At 50.8% G+C, this 26,611-nt stretch overlaps 1 protein-coding gene across 1 annotated transcript in view; it reads right to left on the bottom strand.

The window, feature by feature from the left end:
* celf5a (cugbp, Elav-like family member 5a) overlaps nt 1-19,115 on the bottom strand; it is a 152,802-nt gene extending 133,687 nt beyond the window's left edge. Inside the window, exons 1-2 of the mRNA XM_088907768.1 lie at nt 18,654-19,115; nt 3,925-4,007 (exon numbers count right to left, since the gene is read on the bottom strand). Coding sequence (XP_088763894.1) covers nt 3,925-4,007; nt 18,654-19,014 — 444 coding nt within the window. The 5' untranslated portion in view covers nt 19,015-19,115. The remainder of the gene's footprint in view (nt 1-3,924; nt 4,008-18,653) is intronic.
* Between the last annotated feature and the right edge of the window lie 7,496 nt (nt 19,116-26,611).

The raw sequence follows: 26,611 nt of genomic DNA, 5'->3' as shown, positions 1-26,611 counted from the left end.
AAGCCTGTGATTATTTTTCCCTCTGCCTTTCCTGAAGACTGCCTTGAACTCAATACGCTAGTCTGAAGTTTTCCTGAGCAACCAGGGCCAGCTCTGTTAACCTTTAACCTCTTGCCTTAGTTCAAGGGGAGATCTGTCGGCACACTTGCCTGTGTGTCAGCACAACTGGCTGTGCTTCACTCTTATGGCTGGGACTTCGAAGGCAACGAACAACTACAATAAACACTGGAGGGGGAAGTATACTGGAAAAACAGAGTCTGCAGCGTTTACCCAGGCACTGTGTGCGTTAATTTCTCGTTATTTATTTGCGTTTGTTTGATTCGAAGGAAAGACAGCAAAGCCATTCCACTCCGCTGTCTGTTTCCTGGAGATCTCACCTGTGGAGATGCAATCAGACAGCCTGACTACATTACTGTACCTTTAACGTGTGAGATGTGTGCTGGGGTTGGGGGGGGGGGGGAACGGCATTGGAGACTTAGGGGTGAGCTACTTTGAAGGGGATGAGTCACTAATGTCTTATGCCTCCTGCAGCCTCATCTGCTGTGCTCTGCAGAGTGGAATATGGCAGCCTGTCACATTGCTAATATGAGCAGCTGGAACAGAACCCAGGGCCCTGTTTGGAAATCCTCCCTCCCAGTAGCCAACAGCTGACCATGCCATGTCAGAACCACACCACTGCCACCCTGCTGACATTCTGCACGACCACACAAGCCAAGAGACGTCACGGACGATGCTACTCAAACCATCTTGCGCGTTTTCTGCGGCTTATTGATCTGGCGGTCCTTGAAGGAACCCAGGTGACCAGCGTGGCCAGCCTGGCTGAGCCGGAGAGGTTTGCAGCTGAACACTCAAGGCTCTGTGCATGAGGAAGTGCCTCCTGTTTTCAGTCCGGGATGCACCCCTTCTCTCACTGGCGGGCGCCTTCACCAACACGTAACACCTCCAACTTCCCCCCCCAGGCCAAACGCGTTGGTGGCATGGCTTGCTGGGAAATGACGGCCCACTCCCTAGCTCATGGCACAGAGGCCATTGCGATGCATTCACCCCTCTACAGAGCACAGAGCACGCTGTGCCTCCAAATACACACAAAAGCAGTCATGGTGTGCCTGTCTTGACCACAGCTAACATTATCTTGGGCCATAATCAGCAGCACTTAGATGAATACGCCCCTATGGAGAACAGAGCCTAGTTATAACAAGTGAATCATGTGAACATGTTGGTTTTCAGGCACAGTTTGGTGCCCTGTGTTTACTGTGGTATTGTTCCATAGAGTACTAGGAGTGCAGATTGCCTGCTGATCATCATGGTTATTGTAACTGCCTGTCCAGGGTTAGCAATATAATTTCCCACAGCAAGGAGATAAAGAAATCAAAATGTCTCTCTAGGATAAAAGCATCGCCTTCCTATTTTTTTTTTCTGCAGGCGGCAGCAGGGAAAGAGTTAATGACAAAACGCAGCCGTTAATAACTCATAACTCCTCTCCTGGGGAATCCTAGTTTACATTAATTACACTGTAGCCTCTGGCAAACTGCATATCAAGCAGTATTTTGCAAACAAACAACTGGCATATCTACTTACCGTCAGCAGAGAGCAACAGGGGTCGTTTGTGAAAGATTTAGGGGAGCCTGGATGCGGGAGGCTGTTACTCTGGTGAAAGTGTTTCCAACAATGGGGTGGCAGAGCACAGCCAGCTCCTCACGCCTCAAATAAACCTCCATCATCCAGAACACAAAGCCAGCAGTTTGTATTGACAGCACAGACAAAACCCTTTGTTCCTCTCGTCTCTCTGTGCGGTCTAGCAGGGCTGATTTAGAAGCGAAGAAGACGATTCGGCCAACCTATCTATACCTGCTTTTGTCTGTCTGTCTATCGCCTCCCTTGTCATGGGCAAAGAAGAAGTCAAGACGCCAGAAGTAAGAGTCTAAATAAAACCCTGCTTCTGTTCCCTCGGGTGATGGGGGATAACTGTTCTCCCAGCTCTCCTGGAGAGCTGGCAGTGCTGCACAGAAATCCTCAGGCATACCGTCACATTCTCGGGCAGCTCTATATCTCAAGTGTGTAAAAAAAAACCCCACAGTAGCGAACAAACCATATACACTAAAAGGAGAAATATAACCCCAGTTGTTTCTGTACAATTTCACGTGGAAAATTCCAACCCAAATCCGTTTCACCCCTCGTCCAGAGTCCCCTGTGTTTTGGGGGCTGGGCAGCAGACCGTGACAATCCCAGCCTGCCCTCTGGCCCTGGTAGCTGTCCTGCCTCAGTGTGGCCACCCCACCAGAGTTTACTTGTAGCACAGGGCAGTGGACAAGAGACCAGAGCGAGCCAGCCAAGAGCGATAACCGAATTTCACACCCGTTGTTAAGATGCATATGCACACCTGCTCGTAAAGCACTGTATCCCCGTCAGGTGGGTTCCCAGCGCAGTACCGGGCTGGAGAAGGGAGGGAAGAGCTTCCCAGGGGCTCCACTGCACTTTCACAGACGTCCAGTTTTAAAATCGCACAGCTGAACACAGCAACAATCTATCACAAACAGATCCCTTGGCGTTCTTTCAAAGAACATTACAATTTTTTTTTTCCATTCAAAAAGCTCTTTCCTCTAGGGAGAAAAAACCCTTAAGCTTGGGTAAAATTGCAGGATAAAAGAAACAACTTATTTTTCAAGAAACAGGCAGAAATTTCAAAGTCGCTGGGATGCTATTTGCATCATTAATGTGAAACATGTGTCTTTTGGCTCAGCTAATCCTCCTTTGTCTTATTTCAGAGAAATCGGTTCAGTGCGGCACTGCTCTCTTTTAAACTTGCTAGAAAGCCTCCCTGTGCTGCCTGAGCCCACGCGGCACATGGCGGTGGTCTGCTGTGCTCTGGTGCTGCCACAACTGCTGCTTTTTCCAGATCTGCAACCTGCACAGAGCTCAGCAGACCCTCGGGGAGAAGTATCTCTTTTTAAAAAAATCATTTTAAAAATGTAAGATAAAAAATCAGGTAGTTTATAAATAAAAAATAAATATGCATGACGATCTATGTATGCATTCATTGCAGAAATGTGATTAATAGTCACGTACAGTTGGGAAACTGTACAGGCAGTCTACATTTCCAGCTACAGTCCCTTTCATAGGAGCGTAAGAAAGGTTACACACAAAAGGAAGCCACTCTGCCCATCTAGCCCATTTGGTAATTGGTTAGTTGTTAGCTAATTGATCCAAGAATCTCATCCTGTCGCTTCCTGAAAGAAGCCAGGGTGTCGGCTTCATCTGCATGACCGGGCAGCTTGTTCCACACTCCCGCCACCCTTTGGGTAAGGAAGTGCCCCCCTGTTCTTAGTTTTAGATGCACAACCACCCTGAAAAGGATGTGCTTTTCGTCTACATGCTGTTGGCTTCTGCAAACATAGCAAGTAAAAGCTTCTCCCAAATGGCTCAACCTGTCCACAGCGCTTGCCCAAGTGCAGCTCTGTCATCCAGCAATTGCAAAAAAAAGGATAATATCCAGAGCTATTGTTCGGTTATGGTTTTGTGATGCTGTATCTCAGACCAGCCAGCACTTTGGAGCTCAGAGTCTTTCTTTGCACAAGCATTCTGCTCCTAAGTGACTTTCAGTAGAAAAAAAATACAGTTTAGGATGTTTTTACTTTTTTGTTTTAGACACCAGGTCACATGGACACCAAAACACTTTTTCCACACGTGAGTCCAAATCTGAGTAAGAATGCCGTAGAGGTGTTCTGCATGTCTTGTATGTGCACAGGACCCCTGGAACTAACATGTTTGTTTGCTCATATGGACGACACCATCAGTCATATTTATTGTTCTGTTTATGATGTTGGTGAAGGAGTTCCCTTCAGGACGAGTGAAGAAGGCTTTGCTCCCAGTACAAACCCCTGGACACATCTTCCCCAAAGAGAGTGAGTGAGAGTCCTGACTTACCCCTGGCAGTGTTTTCTGTTCGTGGAGAGCGTTCTGGGCTTTGATCGCTGATTCCCTGGCGCAGTATGTGAGGAAAGCACAGCCTGCAAAAAAAAAAATGACACAGTGAGAGAGGTTACAGTGGGGTCAGAGCTCCTCGCACTGACCGAGCTGTCAGGCTCCCTCACAACTCCCCGCAGCCTGTCGCAAGTTGCAGAGTGTTCAGAAATCTGAACCTCATCTTCAAGTGTTTGAACAGTTTGGTTCATGGCTACATCAGTGAACTCTACACACCCTACGCACCTGCGCGTCCTTTGCGTTCATCAGAATCTGGCTTTTTTCCAGCGTACAAAATGACAGTCCAAACACTGGGAGACCTTGGGACACTGCTGGGAAACCCTGCTTGCTTTTCCATGGACTCTTCTCCCATCTCATGTTAGATCTGGCAAGTCAGCCAGCGCTTACAACATGCTTTGATATACCTGCTTTTGATTCTGTTTGCTGTAGTTAATGTGTGCATCTCAGCTGTCCATCTCAAATGCATCTCAATGCTCCAATGTGCATTCAGCTGGTTGCCCAGTGTACCAAGCGATTTGTGCAGAATAATGTCCAGACTGGGATAAAAAAATTAATAGATCAACAATATTTCAACACAATTTTTGGTTCCGCAAACTATGATCAAGAAATACCATTTTGTTGCAGAGGGGTACAAAATGGATTTATTTTTCTGCCATACTGTTACTTGAGCATCTGAGACACTTGTTTTAGAACACCCTTTGACAGCTCCAGTTTTCAGATTCTTGTATTTTTGAACAGATGTCCTTACCTAAACTCTCACCCCACTTCCTGCCCAGTGGCCCTGGGTCAACAGAAGAATGTTATGGAAACCTTTCAAATCCAGGCTCTCTTCCCAATTTGCTTAAGAATAGCACAGCACTCTTCTCAGATGATGCACGAAATTTGCTGTCATAGAAGACGCTCCCAGGCAGGAGAAGTGCTCTCCAGACAGGGACAGGTCCTAGCATGAGAAAGGGCTGGCCTGATCAGCAGAGGGGGTGGGTCTGAGTCAGAGAGGGGCGGGCCTGGGCAGCAGAGGGGGCGGGTCAGAGTCTGAGAGGGGCGTGTCTGAGCAGCAGAGGGGGCGGGCCTGAATCAGAGAGAGGCTGAAGGTCCTCTGGCAATACCCCAAACGCCCAGCCAAATTAGCTGCAGTAACGGACTTGCGGAGCAGTTCATTAACACAAGCTAATTCCAGAGCCAGGAAAATCAAGAGCTGCTGCTGGGAACATGCTGACAACTGTCCTCAGGAGGAAGAGAGCGAGACGGACGGCTGGGGGGGGGGCTGGACACGATGTACCAGTCCTGGAATAGGCCTGTCAGTCCCTGGTACCCCCAGTTTTCCTGAACACATCCGAAAAAGTATTTTGCTTTAAATCCTCAATCTGGACAACTGTCTACTGTTAAAAGGATCTATCTTTTAAGTGCTGTATAATTTTCAGATAGGTATGTGGCTCCAACTGGGTTTTCATTTCCTCCTCCAAACTGTATGCCTCTGTGCCCCCAGTGTTGCTGGTTATATAAGGACAGATCTTTCTCTACATTGTTGCAGTACCAAATCAGAAGCTGTCTTGTACACTGGCTCTGTTTTCCTCCATTTAGCTCTTCCCCTCTGAGAAACTCAGAAATCTCAGAGCAGCAGCGCCAGAACACTGATTTCTCACTTCAGATGGGTCCAATCAAATACAGTCAGCTGTCGCGCATTGTCAATATTATTATTTATTATTACGGAAATGGATGAGCCTGACCCAGCTGTTTTAAACTTGTCTTTATTAAAGGAAATTGCTGTACTGCAGAGCAAAAGGCGTTGTGCTGCGAGAGCCACAGCCAACGTGCTGCGAAACCAGAATTCTCAATCAAAGCTGGACTTATTAACCAAACACACACCAGCAGGAAAAACAAATGTATGCAAACTAGAGCCTTAGCCATAAGCCGGGCCCTTCTTAATGGATCTGTGATTAGTACATTTTTCGCAAACACTGTGAAGCTGAAAACATGACTGGGGGCAATGAGGAAGCGGTGCTGAAATGTATTGGCCTGGTTGTCTGTGTTTATCATTCCTTCCTATTTATTTACGTTTGCATGTTGCGGTTTATTCCAATTATATTTCAGGTTGCAGGGAGCAGGGATGCCATCAGTGTGTCGATGAGTTCATCGATTCCCCGTGACATTGGAACTCCTTAATAAAACAGCGTGGACGAAGGGACTCCCAGCCCCGGCAACCTTTAATGAAAAATAACAAAAGGAGTAAAAACTAAATAAATCGATCTCCGCGTATCTAAGGTCTCCTGCAGATTTGCCTGCAGTGGCATCTTTGTGCTGGATCTTGTGCGCTGGCCAGAGTTTCAGCTGTCCTCTGACCTTTTGACCTCCCCTCGATCCAACAAGGGTCACAGTTTAACCTTCTCCACACCAGAGCTGACCTCCAGCGACCTCCCCCACAGCCTGCACACAAGGATCTCCGGGCGCTGTAAAGCTCTAATCAATGGAGACAGCTGCTCCCCTTGCTGCGCAGTACCTGACGGTGTGCAGAGGGCTTGATGCAGATGGGGAAAGATTGGCTGCTCCAACCCGGGAGAAGCTTCAAAGACCCCACCAAAAAAAAACATCCAAAAAAGTTCAGGTTGTTTTCCCAAAGGATTTGTTCGGAAATACAGTACAGCGGTCATGTCTTATGTGTTACAATTTGACCACGTTGACGCAGTGATTTGTAGGAAAAGTAATTTGTGGAGGCATGCAGCTGACCGCCTGGGTGACACAGATCAGGGAATTCTCAGAGTATTAAGCTGCTGCAAGCAGGCAAACAGGATGAGCCCAACGGCTTGCCGTTCCTGTAAATACACACAGTAAAGAACACACCGATGTCACGGACAGGCCCTGGACAAAGGCTGAATAATTCAGATCTGACAATATAGACTGTCTACTAAATACAGAGAGGGGCTGCAAAAGTCTGTTTTATTTAAACTCCCAGCATTCAACAGCCCTGCTGCCTACCTATCATTTCTCCAAGGGGCTAAAATACGTCCGATTTATACATTTTTCATTTAACAAAACTTGTAGAGGTTGCAGAGGAACTCCAGTTCTGTTTTTCTCGGTTATCTGGGAAGGGCGGGGGGGGGGAGGGGAGTTGGTAGAAGTGAGGGAGAGAGTTACCAGGTGTAAAAGTCGTGCCTTTGAAAAAGGTCAGTGCAGGCCAGCCCCACGCTTCCTGTGCAGGGCCTGTGAGCGGGACTCGAGCAGGAATAAAAGAGTCGGGCTCCCACCGAGTTGGGGTGCTCCTCTTCCTGGCAGCTACCCTTCGCTCGGTTATTTACTCCTGATAAGAATCGCGCTCTGCGGCCTGTGTCAGACGTCTGGTTCAGCACTTTTCCCTTAATCTGAAGTGGGGAAATTCTGGCTGAGCGCATGGGTCCTCGTAACCTCGGCTTTGTGAGAGGTTGGCCGGGCGGGCTGCTCTCTGGGCCTCAGCACAGACGCGCAGGGCCTCTCTCGACTGCTCGTGACTCCTGTGCACCCCGACTGAAAATCGCTGAGTCCCGCCCAGTGACTTTCAATTCCCCCCCCCAAAAAACTTGACAGTGTGCCGGAAGGGAGTCACTGTGGGAGATCTGCTTGTGTACTTTTTTCCTCTTGCTCAGGTTTGTGCTGTAACACACACATACAACTACGCTGCAGGGCAATTATTAAATGTGTGCATGACCTCGAACCCGAGGCCTCAGGATTGCGTGGGTGGATGTGTTCTGTTGTAACACCAACGTTTGTAAAGTAACACAGTAGCAAAATGAAACGTGAAAAAAAGCAATTTGACCCTGGAAATCTATCCACGTTAATGCAGAAGTAATTTGTAGTGGCATACAACTGACTGCCAGGGCTCTCGGCATGGATGTGATGAGAGAAATGTTCTCAGACAATCCTGAGCAGCAGGATAGGTACCCTGACGACCAGCTGGGGTGCAGACCCCTGGACAGCTGGCCAAGGTCGCGTGGGATGGAAGAGTGAAGTCAGAAGGGTTGTTCATGGCTGGAAGCTTCTGTTTTTTTTTTTGTTTTAAAATACATTTATTTTTTAATACGAAGCAAACTCCTGATCTCTGCGTACATTGATCGAAAGGCACGGCTTGTAGTTTGTACACTTCCTGACGCCTGCTCCTTCACTGTCCTAACCAAGCCTGTACTGTACCTGGTAAAGTGTCTTGTGGCATCAGCTCTGTGCCAGCATCACCTGTAGACCTCAAGGAGTGCACGAGCTTTAAGAACTGTCTGGAGCCTGCTGGCCATCCAGTGTGGCTGGATCATCGAAATGCACAAGTTTTCAAAGCTTGCATGAAAAATACAGTTCAGTACACATTTTGTTTTGCGAGACTTCTGTTACTCTTCAGTGAAAAAACCAAAACCCATCTGAGAGATTCATACAAACCTCCATCTGTATGTCTGTGAAGCCTGTATACGGGACGTTAAATGAAGAGTTATGATGCACTACTAAAGCTAAGATGTATATTTGCCTTGGGAACTAGCATGATGGAGTGTAATACAATATTTGCACATTTACAGCACATGTCCTAGAAAAAATGACCTTAATGGAATTCAGTAAAGGCTCCACAGAGGAAACAAACCCAGTCTGAAAAGTGGGGGTGTTTTTGAGGGGTACATTAACAACCTGATTCTAAAAAGAGGGTCCTCCCAAAAGAGGATTCAAGGGTTAACATGTGGGTCCGGAAAGGTTTTAAGATGGGAGGGTGATTTAAATGTCAGAAAGTAATTTACTCCCGAGATAAATCATAAATCTGAGAAAGAAAGAAAAAACAGTGGATCTTGGTCCTTTTGCTGCGACAGAACAGGGTCTGGAACCAGCAGATCTAGGACTGATGCCTCTGATGGAGAATCTCTAGAAGCAAACCACCCTGCTGTACTTGACCAGGTCATATTCAATAGCAGTGCTGCAAGATATATGGTCCAATAAGGGAAACGCAAAAGCTTTTGCTTTTGCTTTTCAATTTTAATGAAATATTAAAATTGTAATATTTCAAGCAGCACTCTCAGGTCTTGTTCTGTACACAAAAGCCAATGAACTGAATAATAATTATAAGTGTGTGCAGTGGCTTTCAAATTAACAGGTGGTAAGACAAGAATTGCTTTTTTCTGTGGAACGCTTGTCCAAATACCTGATAACTGGATTCTCATATCGCAGTTAAAAGGCCTCATTCTGCAAAGTATGCCTCTGGCACTGTGACAGGGGAAACTGGAGACCCTGGGCTGCGCTGCTTCTCAGAGCAGAATCACAGGGACGGTACCAGGGATGCTCCTGATATTTTATATGTGTGTGTGCGCAGTACTTTCCCCACACCTTCCCAACATAGAGCTACGAGAGCGGCGACTTGACTCTGCTATTGTGACCGCCGGTGTCTGTGTGCGCGCCATGAACCAGCAGCCTGCTCTCAAGGCAGCCGGAGAGGGAGACGATCGCCGTGGTGCGTGATGGGCACTCTGGGGGGTGGTTCGGTTGGCTTTCACTCAGCCTGTCCTGGGGGGGTCACAGCCTCCCCCCTCTGTCCCCAGCAGCGCTCGGATCTCCACTGTGCAGCAGGAGCTCTGCTGGGGAGAGCTAGCAGGCAGGCGGGATGATGTCATGGCATCACGGCAGAAATGGTAGATTAACCTATTTTCAGAAAGACCGCGTGTTCTTTTTATAGCCTCTTGGAGCCGTACAGTTTCCCACCTCCCCCAGAGCGGGGTGGGCCTGTTTCCCAAAAACAGCTACAAACAAGAGGGGGATATTGGATCCGAGGAGCCTATCCAGCTGTTTCTTGACCGAAGCTAAAGTACGGCGTGGCTGGGCGGCTCGCTCCACACTCCTACAACCCCTTGTGTAAAGATACGCTATGAGAGTAAGACAGACAGAGAGTGAAGGAGAGACGGAGAAAAGGTCAAAGTGAAAGAGGGTGTAAAAATGTGAACCCCCCCCTCATTTCCCTCCTGATCCAGGATGCAGCCTAACGGAGGTGTCAGGTATGATCAGACACGTCCTGTCAAAATAGCCAGGTAACTAGATTAATCCCAGCTGTGGCTGCAGCCCCATTTATCATAACTGTTATTAAGATGCAAATATATCACTGGCCTCATGTGTGCTGTTGATCTTGATATAAGACTACCCTCTTGTATATGGATATAATAGATCATAATATACTGTAATCTGCCTGCCCTCAGCCCTCGAATATCTTTGTGTCAGCCTGCTTAGACACTTCAAACTTTTCAATACAAACAAAATGCGCTAGCAGTGAGATCTAAAAAACAATGCCAAACTCAGGCTCGTGGGATCGGGGGTTCTGTTTCGCGGTTGTATTTTATGTAAACAAATTCTAATATCATTGCTGCCTCTTTAAATGTAAAGGATAGCAGTGTGGTTCCGGTCACCACACTACACAATACATTTGTGATGGCAAGACATTGCTGCTGTAGAATTGGTCAAGAGAAGAGCAACTAGATTTCAAGGCTTAAAGGAATGTCGTTAACGGAGGAGAGTACGACGCAGCCTTAGTTCAAGAATTTAAAACACCCAAAGGCACTTACAGAGTCAACACAGTGCAACCAACTTCAGAATCACCAGTGAAACGTGAACCAGCAGGCACCAGTGGAAACTGAGAACAGGACACCTTCTTTACACAAAGAGTAGTAGGGGTCTGAAACAAGTTACCCAGTCATGTTATTGAAGCTGAGAAGCAAGAAGAAACACCTGGATGAGATCCTTGGATCACTTATCTATTACTAACCCAAACAAGCTGGATGGTTACGTCTCATTTATAACCATTCTGATAAAACCGTACATATATGATTATGTGCTGGAGTAAGAGCTAATTATACTGTTTGTGTCAAGGAAAACGAAAAAGACAGTCACACTGTGGTTTATCGACCTAGGTGTATTTTTTTTTCCCTGCGGTCCAATTTTTGCCTTGATGTTTTGTAAAATCCTGATTTTTCACGGATGGGGGAGGAAATGGAATAAGCGCTTCTCTCAGTCAGTCAGGATCGTATCGGAGTGCGAGTCAGAGAGGAAAACAGGGAAATCAAGGATTCACATCTCAGAATGCAATTTTTTCTGCGGAGCTCGCTCACTGCTTCGTTATCAACACCCAATCGATACCCTGCTCTGGGAATTGAAATGTTAGTTATCATGCTGTCTTCCTCGTGGTCTATAAAATTTTCCATAACAAAAAATAATGTTGTCAGCAATCCTAATAAAGCGCTGGTTAATCTGAAATCAGGGGGGCAGAGGTGTCCCCATGTGTGAGGACAAATGCCAAACAGTATTTCCTCATCTGAAATAAAAGGAGATTTATCGCCTGGGTACTTCTGAATGAACCATTTCAAAAAGAGGAGGATTATTTAAAAATGGCTTAAAATCCCCCTATTGTTGTTATTTCATTTTGCTTTAAAAATAAATCTGCCCAGTGAAGCTCCAGTAGGCCAGAGCAGAGCTAAAGGCAGAATCTGTCCCTCGAATAAAAGCCCGCCTTCTCTTCATCTCCTCGCTGTCTTCCTCCTGTGCAGCCTGTGACCATCTCTGTGCCCCTCCCAGCCCAAAACAAACACCCTCAGCTCCCGCTGCCCGCTGCGAAATCATCCTCTTCCTAAGGCAGAACTCATTACTGAACTGCGGAACTGAAGTCAGTACAGCCAGTGCCTTGAAACTCCATTAAAAAGAAGATATAAAAAGACGTAAGTCGCCTCCTGTCTATAAATGAAACTCGGATCGTGTTGAGGTACTGCTGGTCACTGTTCCGTCTTCTTGTGACGTGTAAACGATGAATCAGCAGAGCTTTAAACTGCGGTGGGAGACAGAAACTGATGACTTCAATCCCCATGCTTCTTCTATAGCGCCGAGTCACGCAGTAGGCAGCTCTCAGGAGAACACCTACAGTATCGCGCAGGTCACCTAATTATTATTCATCTGTGTGGTGGATGGTTTTTTTTTCTAGGCGCTTGTACAGCTGGGTGTTTTACTGGAGCAGGCTGGGTGAAGTGCGCTGTCCAGGGAAGTGCGTCAGCAGGGATATCGAACCCTTGACCTTCCAGTTATGGGGCCGGAGCCTTAGCTACTCCACTGCGCCCGTACCATCTGGACCGACGCCTCCGGCAGCGCCGTGGCCGAGCTCCTGTGCGAGGAGGTAACTGTGCACTCCACCCCACTTAACACTGACCATACACTGTGTCTTAAATCTAACTCGATCCAGCCTACACCTCAACCAAATGTGAGCGTTCTGGCGCACTAAGGCTGCCGTCGCATCATCCAGGTGGGGCTGCACGCTGGTGGGTGTGGAGGGGATCCCCATTACCTGTAAAGTGCTTTGAGTGGAGTGTCCAGAACAGTGCTATATTAGTGTAAGCAATTATTATTATTATTATTATTAAAACTGGTTGGACTGGCAGGCTGCTCTTAGTTAATGAATGCAGCTTTCAGGACATCAAACACGGTCTCTGGGATTGTGCTGCGTCGAGACAGAGGACTTCTGGCACCTCCATCGATCAGTTCATTTTCAATTTGGTCAAGTGAAAACAGGGCATTACACGTGTGACGTGAGACTCCTTCATGTATTATCGGGGGGGGGGCAGGGGAGTGATTTGGTACACATGGAGGCAGGGCAGGGCAGGGCAGTGCCGGCAGCAGGACTCTGGCTGTGAGCACCCACATGCTCTCACTCGGGCTTCAGTGTCCTTTGATGAGCAGACACTGTCGCTTATTACAGTCTTCACAGGCTTTACAAGGCTGGGTGGAATGAGCTTTATTATTGCATTAACAAGTTCTGGGTGCTGCATCCCTCCCCACTTCAAGACAACATCATTCTTCATAATAAATTACAGATAAATATGGCACTTGGTGCGGGCTGGGGCGAGAGGGGGGGCGACTCTCCAGTCGTAGACAAAGCTTATTTTGTTTCAGAAGGGGTGAGGGTGAAAGGTTACTAGCATGAGTTTAATCAAATAAAATTAGCAGTCTGCTGCTAGCTGGGAGCAGTGATTAATGGACGGGGGGGTGGGGGGAGCTGTGTGTGTGTGTTTGTGGTCTTCCCACTGTCAGCTGCGCACTCAGACTGAAGCGTGTGGCTGAGACATGGTATGCAGAGGCACGCCACAGAAAGAGAAAATAATCACGGCTTCTGCTTTAAGGCTTAGCAACACTCCAGGTAATAAAAGTGCAATAAACTGTTATGACCACTTGTTATAACACGTTAACCACGTGTACATAAATACAGCTCTTCTAAATCATAGTAATAAACTTGCAGTGCAAAGATATGTTATGATTTGCCTTCGACACTCCACAAAGATGAAACAAAGCCCAGCTTTGAAGAAAGCAGAGCACTGCCCAATATTAACAAGCTGCACAACTTGCATACATAAGAGCCCGAACGCAGTCTTGTGTATTACATCACGCAGAGATCCCGTGAACCACCACGTATTTAACGTGATATATCGCAGCGTGGGAGAAGTGTTATCACAACCCATTACACGAAGCAGAAGACAGTTAAACATTGCCCATTAAATCGTGCCAGAGAATAAAGAAGCACAAGTGATAGTATGTCATAATGCAGTGATATATCGGTTAGAACTAAATCTCAACACTTATCTCGCAGAGAATAAATAAAATAGGCATCTATAACAATGCAGAAGAAACATGTTACAGATATTTATAGTTCACCGTGGGTTTCGCGAGCTATGAAAACAGCGGGAGTGACTAACAGGTGCCCACCTTCAAAAGGCAAAGAACGGTTTGACCTTTCACACCCAGAGGTTCCGAAAGATTTTTGCTGTAGCGTAAAATGTGCTTCCGGATCTAGCAAGCCAGTTTTCTAAAAAACAAAAACCTCTCGATATGACTAAAATCGCCCGATTTCTCTTTTTCGTATAAAACCTTTTCTTGCAAACGCACAATAAAATGCTTTTCAGTTGCTTTCTCAGAGTCCAGCGTGAGAAATGTGAGTTTTCTTGTAGCCCAACCAACTCCTCCTCGGTCATCCAGCTGTGACCAGGAGCGCGGCTGTCCAGACTCGTCACTTCCGGGAGTCCTGGACACTTCCTGTTGTGGCTCGACGTGAGAGCCCGGCTCCGTCCTCACCCGCCCGTCCTGAGGGTGGTGCGGGCTTTTAAACAGGCTGGCAGCGGCCCATTCTTTTGCGCCTGAAAGACCCGAAAGGACCTTTTGCGAACCGTGTATGCTCCTCGACTTTTATGAGAGCAAAAGGCAAGGAACTGATATTTTATTCGTTTTCTCAAAAAGGGAAGACATAACCACATAACATAACTTTGCAGCCTACGCCTGCTGACGCAGCTACCCACCTGAACTACATAAGTACAACTAGCGTTGCTCCAGGAAAAAAAAAAAAAGTCAATAGCAATATTCGTCGTTGTTCTTCGATATTCTCCGAACATGTTCCCTCGGCCTGAAGAAGGTCAGAAAGCTGCGGGTCGGTTTTCCTGAGACTCTGCGCCGAGTGTGGCCGTGAAGTCGTGTCTCCCGGCTGCCCCCTCAGACAGAATGTCATTTTTATGAGCCTCTGCGCGCACTCGGCGCCAACCCGCGCGAGTGCGCGCTCCCTTCACGGCCAGCAATTTATCAGACGGGATATAAAAAGGATATTTTAATAAATATTTTATTAGATTATTCCTATGATTTAATGTGCTTCCGCCTCGCTCGGTGTGTAGTAATATATCTCGGCCGGTTATGAATGCATTAACACGGCGGTCCCCCGGCAGGACCGCGGCACCTGCAGCCCTCGGAGCGCAGGGCGACAGGGTGTCGCCCCGATCCGCGCCTCACGTTTCCTCTCGTGTCAAGTGCGCGCGATTTGTCGAATTTTGCATCGGGATGCAACAGAGACAAATAACAACCCCGGCGCGTACGCGTGATCTTTTTTTTTTTATAAAAAAATGTTGTTTCTAGTCGGGAGCGACCAGGTTTCTGGCCTGTGAAATCAAGTCAGGTGGGCGGTGAGGCCCTGCTGTCCGCAGTGCTGAAAGCTGGAGCGAAGACGGGGCCAGCTCCGGCCTGGCCGCCCTCGGGCCGCACCTGCCCCCCCCCCCCCCCCGCCCGGACCAAGCGCGCAAAACTGAGCGCAATTCTCCCAGCTTTTGTTGGCAGAATCCTTTAAAATTCCCAAGTGCCACGATCGACTGTCTTATTATTGCTGTTGTTGTGGGTAGGCGATTTGGATAATATAGTTTCTGTGATCAGTTGGATGGATACAGCATACTTATAGAAACGGTTTGTGTGCGCGTTTATAAAAAAAAAAACTGTAGCTGGAGAAGAACCAGGCGTTTTCCCAGGACGCTACTGAACCGCTCGGGGGAGACAACCAGTTGATCAACGGAGACTGACAGACGGTTCAGACAATGTCGCTGCTAATCCTCCTGAGGTACGATGGCCCGGGCATTATTATCGTGCGCTAGAAACTAATGCCGTGTTTTACCCCAGGGATTAACAACGAGCTGATCTCGGAGCCGTTGGCGGGGGGGTTAAGGGCCAAACCACAGGCCAGCGAAACACCGAACTGCAGGAGTCACAACAGTCACCTGCACGTCTAGGAGCTCGGGTGCGTACATTCCAGCGAGTCACAAGCCCAGTGGGAAAAAAAAACAGGTGAAGTGCCCGCTCCTCTCTTGTTTTTGAGTGCATATCGTTAGACAGCCCCTCCGCGGAGAGGACGGGGGCCGAACAGCGACGGCACTGCATGAACTCGGGCTCCGTGGCCACCGCGCACCCGCTGTCGTGACGCGGCTCCGTCAGCCCCCCCTCTTCGCTTTGACCCGTGAGCGGCGGCGGCGGCGGTCTTTCGCCTCGATAAATATGCATCGTGTAAACACCGCGTCCATGCTTAGATTACTGGGGGGGTTCCCGTTAATGCACGGAACTGCCGTCTCCACGCGCGCCAGCGGGCTCGGTTACCGAGCGGAGGAGCTCGCGAGCCTACAGGGCACGGGGCCGGTCGCACCGCCCGCTCCGCGAGACGGGGTGCCCACCTGCTCTGACGTCATGACCGAGTCTACCGAGCGGGTAGTAAGCGGGGAGTGCTGTTCCTCCGAGAGTTTTCAGTCTGTTGGAAACGGCCTGAATGGAGCGCAGTCAGGAGTCGCACCAGGCTAGAGGTGACAGAGGTGACGTTTGACCGTGCCCTCGGGTTGTCCGAGATCTTATCGTGAAACCAAAAATTAATCTGAGGTCACTAATCCCTTGACTTTTTCCAAGAGAACAACGTCCAGTAACCCATTAAAGTTCGGGTTTCGCCTCCGGGGATGTGGTGATACCTTGCCTATTAAAATAGAAAGGATATGGCAGAGAGCTCCTGGGTGTCATTCGTTTTTATACGAAGAGAACGTAGATTTAAAAAACGTTCTGCTTTTTAAGTGAACACTTGTGATCCGTTCTGAACCTTCAGCAACTGAATCAGATGTCTTAAACTGTTGCACGCTCAGAAGACATGGTGACACTTCGGGCTCACAGGGGGGAAAGGCACGGAGTGGAAGATACGGAAGAGCAGGAATGACTCCGGTGTTGAGCTGGAGAGAGACGCCGGGCCGGTGGTCGGCTCGGCCGCGGTGCGTGGAAGAGCCATCCCACTAAACGGCTTGGTTTTGTCTCAGAAACTACCAAGTGAACTTTTCACCGGGGGGGACTGCCACTGAAATATCGCTCAGATCTAGAACATGTCCCCCGTTTTTTGTTTTCTTCGAGAATGAGAATAATCGGTGTTTGTCAATGAACGCTGCTTCCTCATCGCGAGGGCGTGTTCTCCGGGGCGGAAGGGAAACTCGTTCAGTCAGGGGGGCCGAGACCAGCCCCCCCCGCGGTGATCACACGGGGACGGGCGGCCGGTGTGTCGAAACGAGAGCAAGACGGGCGGCCTGGCGTTTTCACAATAAGGGAACGCGGTTCGGGTGCATAGCTGTGCAAAAATAAATAAATAACCGGCGGACCCTGGTAATACCACACCTGTCTTACTGTCGGGATAAAGCCATGCGAGTCTCGCCGTCGGGTTCAGTCGTCACGCCGCTGTAGTAAAGTGTAAGGGGCCGTGTGTTCTCTCAGGTGGAGGCGCTCCTGGACACTGACTCTCGCCCGGACGAGCGAGCGCCCGTTCCCAGGAAACGGAACTGGACGCTCCCGTCGGCTCCTCGACTCTAAGGCCAGTGCCGGGTTTTGCCGTCAGCACGCCGTCCCTGTGACCCAGCAGGCTGAGGCGTAGCTCCCGGGAAGCCCGTTTTCCAGAACACGAGCGATCGAAACACGCTGTCTCACAGTAAATACGAGGTGCCCGTGTGCGGGAGCGTCTCTTAACACTCAGCTGTCGTGTCCTCTCTTCGCGATACCCCGATTCCTGAGGCTGACGTGCACGCACCCCTAGTAGCGGGTGAGACGCTGTGTCTCTCTGCTGCAGCTGCGTGTGCGGCTCCCCCGCTGCGCCCGCCGTCTGCAGCCGGAGCCCAGACCCGTCCCGCCGGCAGCCGGAGCCCAGACCCGTCCCGCCGGCAGCCGGGCGGCTGGGTCGCTGCCTTTGTGCCTCGTGTGCTGACGAGCGCCAGAGACCAACGTTAGCGTCGCTGTCATGAGGGGCCAAAATCTATCATAAACTCCGAATAAACATCAACGCGTCTCATCGCCGCCCGTTCGACGTTTTATTTTTTTTGTTGGCGGAGGTGTTTTGCTCACGGGAGACGGAAGCCCTCGGTGTCGGATCTCGACTCGGTGCTCGATGCCCGGATCGCAGGCTCGCTCCGACCTCGATCCCTGCCACGGCCGGAAAACCTGTGGGTTTTTTTTTTTCCATTTGTTTTGCCCGTTTCCCGAAACCCCGAGTGCGACTCCGCGGCCGATCAGCGGGTGGAAAACGTGTTTGCCGTGAACCGCTTTTTCGGTGCTTAAGCAGTTGCGCGGAGAGGCGTTCAGGGCAGCCCGGTGAATGAATAAATGATGCCCTCCGCTCCCGCGGAAGATGGGACGAGAAGAAAAAGGCTCTTTAAAAATGCATCTCGCTTCACAATCTCTGCCCTAGTTCCGAGTGGAGCGCAGTAAAAATAGAATTAAATTGCAAGAGGACTGCATTGAAAGCGCACGGCGGAGAGAGGTGGCGGCCGGGGGCGGAGGGGGGAGGGGGTCATGTTTTAAATATTTTTCATTTGAAAAAAAAAACATGAAATAAGTCCCTAGGGTACACGCCGGACTTGGTTTTCCCTTTGTGTCGAGCACGCCGGCGACTGGCCACCTCTCCACGCCGCCGGGGGAGCGCGCACGAAGCCGGGAGCGGAGCCCGAGCCCCTCGCCAGCCCCTCCAGCCGGCCGGGCGTCGAGCTCGGGCGAGGGACCCCCCGCTCCTGGGGGTTGCGCGTCTCCGGAGCAGCCGGCCGCCTCTCCCAGTCCGCTCCGACGTGCGACACCGTGGTGCGCGCACACACAGGGGCTGGAGCGGAGGAGCGGAGCGGAACTTTCCGCGCTGTGCGGCGACAAGCGTCGACGAGGAGGACCTACAGTCCGTGCACCCTGACGCCCGAGCCCGGAGACTTCGCAGGCAGTGCCAAAATAAACGCCACACACGCATCTCGTAAATGAACCACGGACGCGGACCCCGGCAGCTCGCAGTGACTTGTAGACTTGAAATATTTGTTCGGCATAGATGAAAAAGCAAATTTAAAAAAAACAAAACTCGTTACCTTTGTGCATCCCGGTGTACCGGTCCTTCAGAACTGTCAGCTCGTGGATTTTCCCAAACTGTTCGAAAAGCGGTTTCAGGTCTTTCTCCTCGAGATTGCGCGGTATCTGCCCGATGAAGAGCTTGATGGCATCTTGGTCTTTCATGTTGCCGCCGTCCGGGTGAATGGAGATGGGTTCTGACCCGTTCATGGGTTTCGGGAGTGGGATCGGCGGGTACTGGTGCTGGGACGAGATGAGGGCGAGCGGGTGCTGGGTCGCCGCTGCGGTCGGTCCGGTGAAAACCAGGCTGGTCTGTGCTGGGTGCTGTGGGGGCTGAGGCTGCTGCTGCCTTCTGGAATCAGTCTGAGTGAATCTGGCCATCCTGTGCTGAAAGCAGACAGGATAATAATGACAACACACACACACACTGAGAGAGAGCAGGCACTCAGCTGGAAACCCGGGCTCACTCTCTATCCTACACACAACACACTCGCACACACATAATACGAAAAAAAGGGGGGCGGGCGAGGGAGGCGGTGGGGTTTTTTGCTCGCTGAGGGGGGCGCGCTGAGCGAACGAGCGCTCTCGGGCGACCTCTGTCGGGGAAGAGGCGGAATTGCAGCAAGGCCGGCGGCCGAGCGGCTGGAACCCCGCGTGTCCCCGCCGGCCCCCCCCTCCCGGCGGGGGGGTGGGGGGGGGGCTGGATCTCCCGGGGTGATCGACGCCTTCAGGTGATCTGCCCACGCGTGCGGAGGACCTGTTCCCGGCACCCCCAGCCTCCAGCGCGCTGCTGGACAGAAGCGTCTCCCCACAGCCGGCTGACCGCTGTCTCTGACCCCCACAGGCCCCGACGGACAGACACAGCAGGGAGAGACGCTGCACTGCCCCCCCCCCTCCCACACACACACAGGACAGAGTCTCCAGACAGAGCTCTGCAAAAGTCTAGTGGGCAGCATGGGGGGGGGGGGGGTGCAACAGCGCCGCTCTTGTGGTCAAGCAGTGCTGGTGCATGTGCTCGGGGGCGAGGGGCCGCCTCGTCTCCCTCTGGCTGCAGTGAAGGGAGGATCTGAGGGCGGAAACTGTGGGCACCCCTCGTGTACACCCCCCCCCTCCGGGCCGCCGGGCGGAGACGCCGACACGCCGGAGTCCCGTGGGCTGTGACCGGCCTCTCCACAGCCTGCTCCCGGGCCTCTTCCGGGACAGGAGGCGGAGAGACGGCAGGAGAGCAGGAATCACTCGGAAACAGTTCCAGCAGACGCCGGGGAGGGCCCTTCGCTCCTGGAAGAAGATGTCTGAGTCGCTTTCCGCTTAGGAGAGCAGTCTCGGCACAGTGGAGCTCGCCCCTCGCCCCACACCCCCCGAGCCCCTTGCAGGAGCGAACAGGAGCCGAGTCGGGACTCGGCGTGTCTTTGTTGGGGGACCCTGTGTCACGCCCTCTGAAGCCAGAGGGCGCTCCTTCTCTGTCCTGTCTCTCATTTCCGGTTCTTTTCTGTCCTTCTGGTGTTTCTCTCTCTATATATATATATTTCTGGGTCTTTCAGTCTGCCTTCGCTCAGCATTGACGTTCGGATGTCCTGAAACCCGCCTAGCACCAGGTCACCCCACGTCCGCTACCTGAGGGCATAGGTCTCTATACGGGCTAACCCCCGTCTCGTCGCTACGCACAGGGTCCTTTCTCTCTCCTGCCTTTCTACAGTTCATCCTTTCCGACATCCCTGACACCCTGGAACCCCACGCCAAACTCCTGGGACCCCCCTGCTGTACTGCGTGGGGAGTCTGGGGGGGGAGGGTTCTACAGCCCATCTAAAACCAGAGGAGAAAACACCGGGGTCTGACTTGAGTTCTGGCAAAGCCCGAGACCAAGACCAGGTCAACCCATTAACAAACCAGGGGACGACAGGGGGAGACTGCGGGAAGTGTGTTAAAAACGGAGAGCAGGACGTGTTTCTTTACACAAAGGGTTGTGGGAGGATGGAACACACTGCCCAGTCATGTTGCTGAAGCCGATACTCGGGCTTCTTGATGAGATCCTGGGATCAATTAACTACCAGCTACTTAACAGACTAGATGGGCCTCAATGACTTCCCACTGTTTGTACCCTTTCTGATGTTCTGATAACTTGTGATTCAGTTGTTACTCATCAACATCTTTCAAACTGTTTTACCTTTTTTCTCCAAATTCCTGTCCCAGAATGGATTGAATCAGTACTGGCTGTGGCGTAAGTTAGTATTTTGGCCCGAGTAACGGGCACCCGCTGATTTTTGTGGCACCCGCTGAACCCCCACCAGAGCCACGACTGTGCTGATCGGCATCCGAACCTCCGCCATGCCCTGCCTCCTGGCACTCTGCCATGTTTTAAAGGCCAGCCCCCTGCTGCTTCTCCCACGGGGCACTGAGGGGAGTGGTGACACTGTTAGGGCACATATTCAGGCTGGATCGCCAGAGCCAAATGATTCCTGGACCAGATTCCTGAAGCACGTCCAGCCTGAGCTGCTCCCAGAGTGACTGCGGAGCTCTGGCCACAGAGGGGGACCCCCAGTGATCGCTGGCTTTCCGGAGGGAGACAGTTGCACTTCATACCGCTGCCCGAGTCTGGGAATCGCCCTGGCTTCTCCACGGATGTTTTATTGTTCGCGTCTAGGCTGGATAAACTTGAGAGCCCCAGACCTAGACGTGATGCAGGCCCTCTCTGGCATTGGTGTTCAATCATCGCTATGGATGTCTTCAGTTTTTTCTTTGCTGTCGCTGCTGTAACCCGTCCAGCGCACACATGCAAATGTCTCCTGCCACCTGCTGGTTCCAGGGGGAACTGCACCCCACACCTTCCCAGGGAAGGGTGATCTTTTAGACAAGGCATGTGGCCACCAACAGCTGGGCCTGTTTGGCCATGCTCAGTTCCAGCCAGTAGCCACAGCTTCTCCTCAATTCAGTTAACCGCACCTGTACTCAGGGGTGCACAGCTCCAGTCCTGGATCACAGTATCTGCTGGTTCTCTTGACTACTCAGCTCTTAATAACCTAGCTGAGATGATCACCCTTGTAACTGGACCAGTTTAACACTTTTCTACAGCAATTGTGCCTCTCCCCCTGCTCTTAACGAGCTCAATCAGCTTGTTAGCGGCTTAATGGCACCAGTCTAACAGCTTCTCCCAGCTCTTCAGGTGCTACAGCTTTGAAGAGACCTAGAAAACCTGCAGACACCCTGACCCCTCCAGGACCAGGACTGGACACCCTGCAGACACACTGACCCCTCCAGGACCAGGACTGGACACCCTGCAGACACACTGACCCCTCCAGGACCAGGACTGGACACCCTGCAGACACACTGACCCCTCCAGGATCAGGACTGGACACCCTGCAGACACACTGAGCCCTCCAGGGCCAGGACTGGACACCCTGCAGACACACTGACCCCTCCAGGATCAGGACTGGACACCCTGCAGACACACTGACCCCTCCAGGACCAGGACTGGACACCCTGCGGACACACTGACCCTCCAGGACCAGGACTGGACACCCTGCAGACACACTGACCCCTCCAGGACCAGGACTGGACACCCTGCAGACACACTGACCCCTCCAGGATCAGGACTGGACACCCTGCAGACACACTGAGCCCTCCAGGGCCAGGACTGGACACCCTGCAGACACACTGACCTCCAGGACCAGGACTGGACACCCTGCAGACACACTGACCCCTCCAGGATCAGGACTGGACACCCTGCAGACACACTGACCCCTCCAGGACCAGGACTGGACACCCTGCAGACACACTGACCCCTCCAGGATCAGGACTGGACACCCTGCAGACACACTGACCCCTCCAGGACCAGGACTGGACACCCTGCGGACACACTGACCCTCCAGGACCAGGACTGGACACCCTGCAGACACACTGACCCCTCCAGGATCAGGACTGGACACCCTGCAGACACACTGAGCCCTCCAGGGCCAGGACTGGACACCCTGCAGACACACTGACCTCCAGGACCAGGACTGGACACCCTGCAGACACACTGACCCCTCCAGGATCAGGACTGGACACCCTGCAGACACACTGACCCCTCCAGGACCAGGACTGGACACCCTGCGGACACACTGACCCTCCAGGACCAGGACTGGACACCCTGCAGACACACTGACCCCTCCAGGACCAGGACTGGACACCCTCTCTCTTAATGATAAACGATTGTACAACACATCGATTTAGAATAAATATTCTTTGTACAGCCTCGCCTGCTTACTCTAATAGGCTGTCAGGCATTCCTGTCTGCTGTCAGAGACATGCTGGGGTGTGTTTCTGTCACTCAAAGGATTTTAACACCCGAAACACTTGTACAGCAAACTGATTAAAAAAAAGTGCATAAAAACCTGAAAATACATGTTTTGCTTTTTTTATTTTAGGACAGACTGAATCAATACTACGTACAGGACAATTAGGAATAAAACAACCACCTGTGCCTGTATTCTCTCAAAGTGGAGTGCAGAACTGAGGTGTGACAAACAAAGTGCCTTAATCTTAATAATAATTAAGTGCCAAAATACCTTATGAACCAGATGCTCTTTTTGTGAGAGTGAAGAAAAAATTCTCATCAATTAGTGTTAACACTTATAGTGATATAATACCTGGTATAACAATGCTCTAGGTGAATACTGCCATATTTTGACTTTCTGATATAAACAGGATAGATAAGAGCTAAGCGCTGTTTAAACATTCCAAAGGAAAATTGAAACAACCAAGAAACATCTCTTCCTAAAACAAGATGTACTTAGAAACTGCTGCAGCCAATTCCGAACAGCATCGCGAGCTCAAGCACAGTGTTGACAGCGCAGAGTTTGCACTGCTTGTGGGTCTGGTCACGTCCAACTGAGGGGCAGCCTCCTTAACCGCGCTTAAAGCAAAGCCTGGAGAGGACAGGGGCATGGTGGACAGATGGCAAAAACGTCCCTGATTGGGCCTCAGAGACAGGAACTGCCCAGCAATCATGGCCGCTTCTCGGAACAGGTGTGGAACCCCAGCGACTTGTTCAATCGGCTGGAGGGCCAGGGGCATGTACAGAGCCCCAGGTCAGAGGTCAGAGACTTGGGCCTTTTTCAGTCCGGACCTTTACAGGACTGTGATCCTACCAATGCATCAGTTTCTGGATTGGTTTAATGTAGCCCAGGTGCTGCCACTTGTCACTTTAGGGATTAAACATTTGCTGGAACAAGAGTTAGAAACGGAACAGAATAGCAAAGACTGCCCCCTGCTGGTCTCGCGGCTCACAGCAGCGGCTGAAATGCATGAGCCTTTCACTCCAGAGGCCCCTAGGAGGAAGCAGGTGGAGCTGTGATTCCTTTCTCTTGCAAATCTTTTTATTATAACTCTCCTAATCAGTTCTCACGATCTTCTGAAAAAGGGTATCTTAGATAATCTTAGATTCAGCTTAGAGTCAGCTAATTGATTGAGGACTTGTCTAGATCAGAGTCCAGGTGGAAAAATGCAGCAGTGGTCTATCCCTGGCCGGTAATAATGCAGACCAGGATTACAAAGAATTTATTCCAGATACTGAGCGGACATCCCAAGGGTTGTGCACAGAACCTCCTGACAGTCCGCCCCTGCTGGGGTTGTGTTTCACCTGAGCTTTCAATTATGAAGCTGAACTTATCATTCGCCTCAACCAACCTTTCAAAATTGCTTTTCGGTCTTTAACGTATGAGATTCGTGGATTTCTTTCTATCACCTTTTCACTGAGCGAACTTGCGACCTGTGAGTAATAATATGCTGAAAACAATTAAGTCAATCAGATCCGTCCCTGACAGGCTCGATTAACTTTGTAGGCTCACCTTCACAAAAATGCACTGACCTCTCACCCCGCTGGCCCTTGGTTCTGATCTATAGGGTCCATTTAATCAGCCTACTGTAGACACCCTGCGGAGATAATCCTCCCCAGACTTTTAGTGTAGAAATCCCTCTGTACTGCCTCCTTTGTGCATGCATGGGCCGTTCTGCTTGTTAATAGGTGTGCATAGTACAACATGAGGTGGTGTGCTGCATTTACAAATGTAACACCATTCCTACCATAACAGATAAGACACCTTTAAGCGAGCAGTTTTAACAAACAAGAGAGACACCTGGGGGCTTAAGCAGTGCAGATCCTATTAGAAACATTGTCTCTGTTGTACCTCCTCAAGCAGCCCAGGAGTGATGTCGAGCAGTGATTTTTAAGATTAGGGGAAAGGGAGAGTGAGTGAGTGTGTGTGTGTGTTTGTGTGTGTGTGTGTGGGGGGGGGGGGTGAACAACAGTTTGTGATTTTTATTGACCAGTGCCATTAGTGTTACACCAGGCTGAAGGCTCAGACAAGAAATCAATAAGCAGGATTATTAGTGTGAACTAAAAAGTTACATACAATTTAGCAAGTTGACACTAATACCGGGGCTTGTTAACCACTCAGGCTGTGCACAGAGCCAGCCAACCTTGATATGCACAGCCTGCAGCGACCTGCCCCGCTGGGAAAATGCAGATAGATGAGGGAGCCACTTAGCATTCTGTGCCGATCAACCTGGTGCACACAACAGCCCCAATTACACAAAAACACAGCTCGTCCCGAGCTTCCTCTTTTGCATGGCGAAACGGCAGGAATGTGCAGCTTCTCCTGGTTTTTGGGGGGGAATCCGTAATGCGAGATTGTTGCAGGAGTAATAGGTCCATCTGAGGTGGGATTGCTAGAGCCTCCTGGATCCAGGTTAACTTAGGCAGGGGGAGGAGAGGAAAAGAGACCAAACTACATAAGAAACTAAAACTCTGATCGCATGTTTTGCCAATGGCGGTGCTCTGCTCTGAGTGAGGTTTATGTTTTTAAGCTTCCGGTGCAGGCGAAGTCCTACAGCGGGCCGCAAGGCACAGGTGTGGTTGAGATCATGTTGTGATGCTTTTTCTGCCTTCTGCGGCTCTTACCGTTTGCAAGGGCCTCTGCTGCATTTAAAAGCGGCTGAAATCAGCCCCGCGGGGCCTTGGGTAAACGTCCGTTCCTCGTCTTTCCCAACTGCGCTCACGCACGGGACAGTCTGCAGAAAAGTGCGTGCCTCCATTCGATGAGTTGGCACTGAGGCCGACATTAACAGACGCTTGGGTCACATCGTGGCACACACCTCCCCTCCCTGGCTTGACCTCCCCTGAGCTGTCCGTGCAGAACGCCCAGATGCCAGTCAGGATCTACAGGCAAAAACCTCAGGAGAGTTCAGGAAGAAGCCTTGGGCCCAGGGGATCCGAGTGTCACGGACGTCCAAAGGGACTAACCGTGGGGAGCAGGAGAGCGGAAAAAGACCCATATGCGTGGCGGCGAGACGGGAAAAAGGCCCGGGCTCATAGTGCAAAGAGATCAGGAATGCCGTATAGAAACCTATGCCCTCAGGGAGCGGACGTGGGGCGCCCTGGTGCTAGGCGGGTCTCAGGACATCCGAACGTCAATGCTGAGCGAGGACAGAGTGCAAGACCCGGAAATATATAGCCCAAGGGAAAGAGAGGGACAGGAAGGACAGCAGACCGGAAACTAGGGACAGGACAGAGAAGGAGCGCCCTCTGGCTGCAGATGGCATGACACCGAGTCTGGCCCAGGAGGACTGAAGTGCAGTGCGTTGGGTCTTCTTAGTCACATTAAGGCCAGAGGAAATGGGTAACACCGATCTGTTGAAGACTTCAGGAAACCTGAACCACCTGCTGTATCGAGGCTGTCAGGGGCTGTTTGATTGAAGTGCAGCCTCAACATGACAATAGCAATTCAATTCCATTTCCTAGGCCGCAGGGCCTCAATGTCTCTGATACTCCAAGTGCAGCAATGCTAGGTGTGCACTCTTATCTGTGTAGTGCTCCTTAAACCCATCTCCACGGCTGTTGTGATTCAACCAAAGTGAAAGCACACAATCAGTGTGCATTGCAGCGGGTGTAGCTGAGGGCTGAGCACTGTGGGCCCTGGCTGGTCAGAGTACATCATGGCTC

The sequence above is a fragment of the Atractosteus spatula genome, chromosome 28 (genome assembly GCF_055471065.1).
Source record: "Atractosteus spatula isolate fAtrSpa1 chromosome 28, fAtrSpa1.hap1, whole genome shotgun sequence".
Taxonomy (NCBI): Eukaryota; Metazoa; Chordata; class Actinopteri; order Semionotiformes; family Lepisosteidae; genus Atractosteus; species Atractosteus spatula.
The sequence above is the reverse complement of the archived record's forward strand: the minus strand, read 5'-3'. Positions and strand labels throughout refer to the sequence as shown.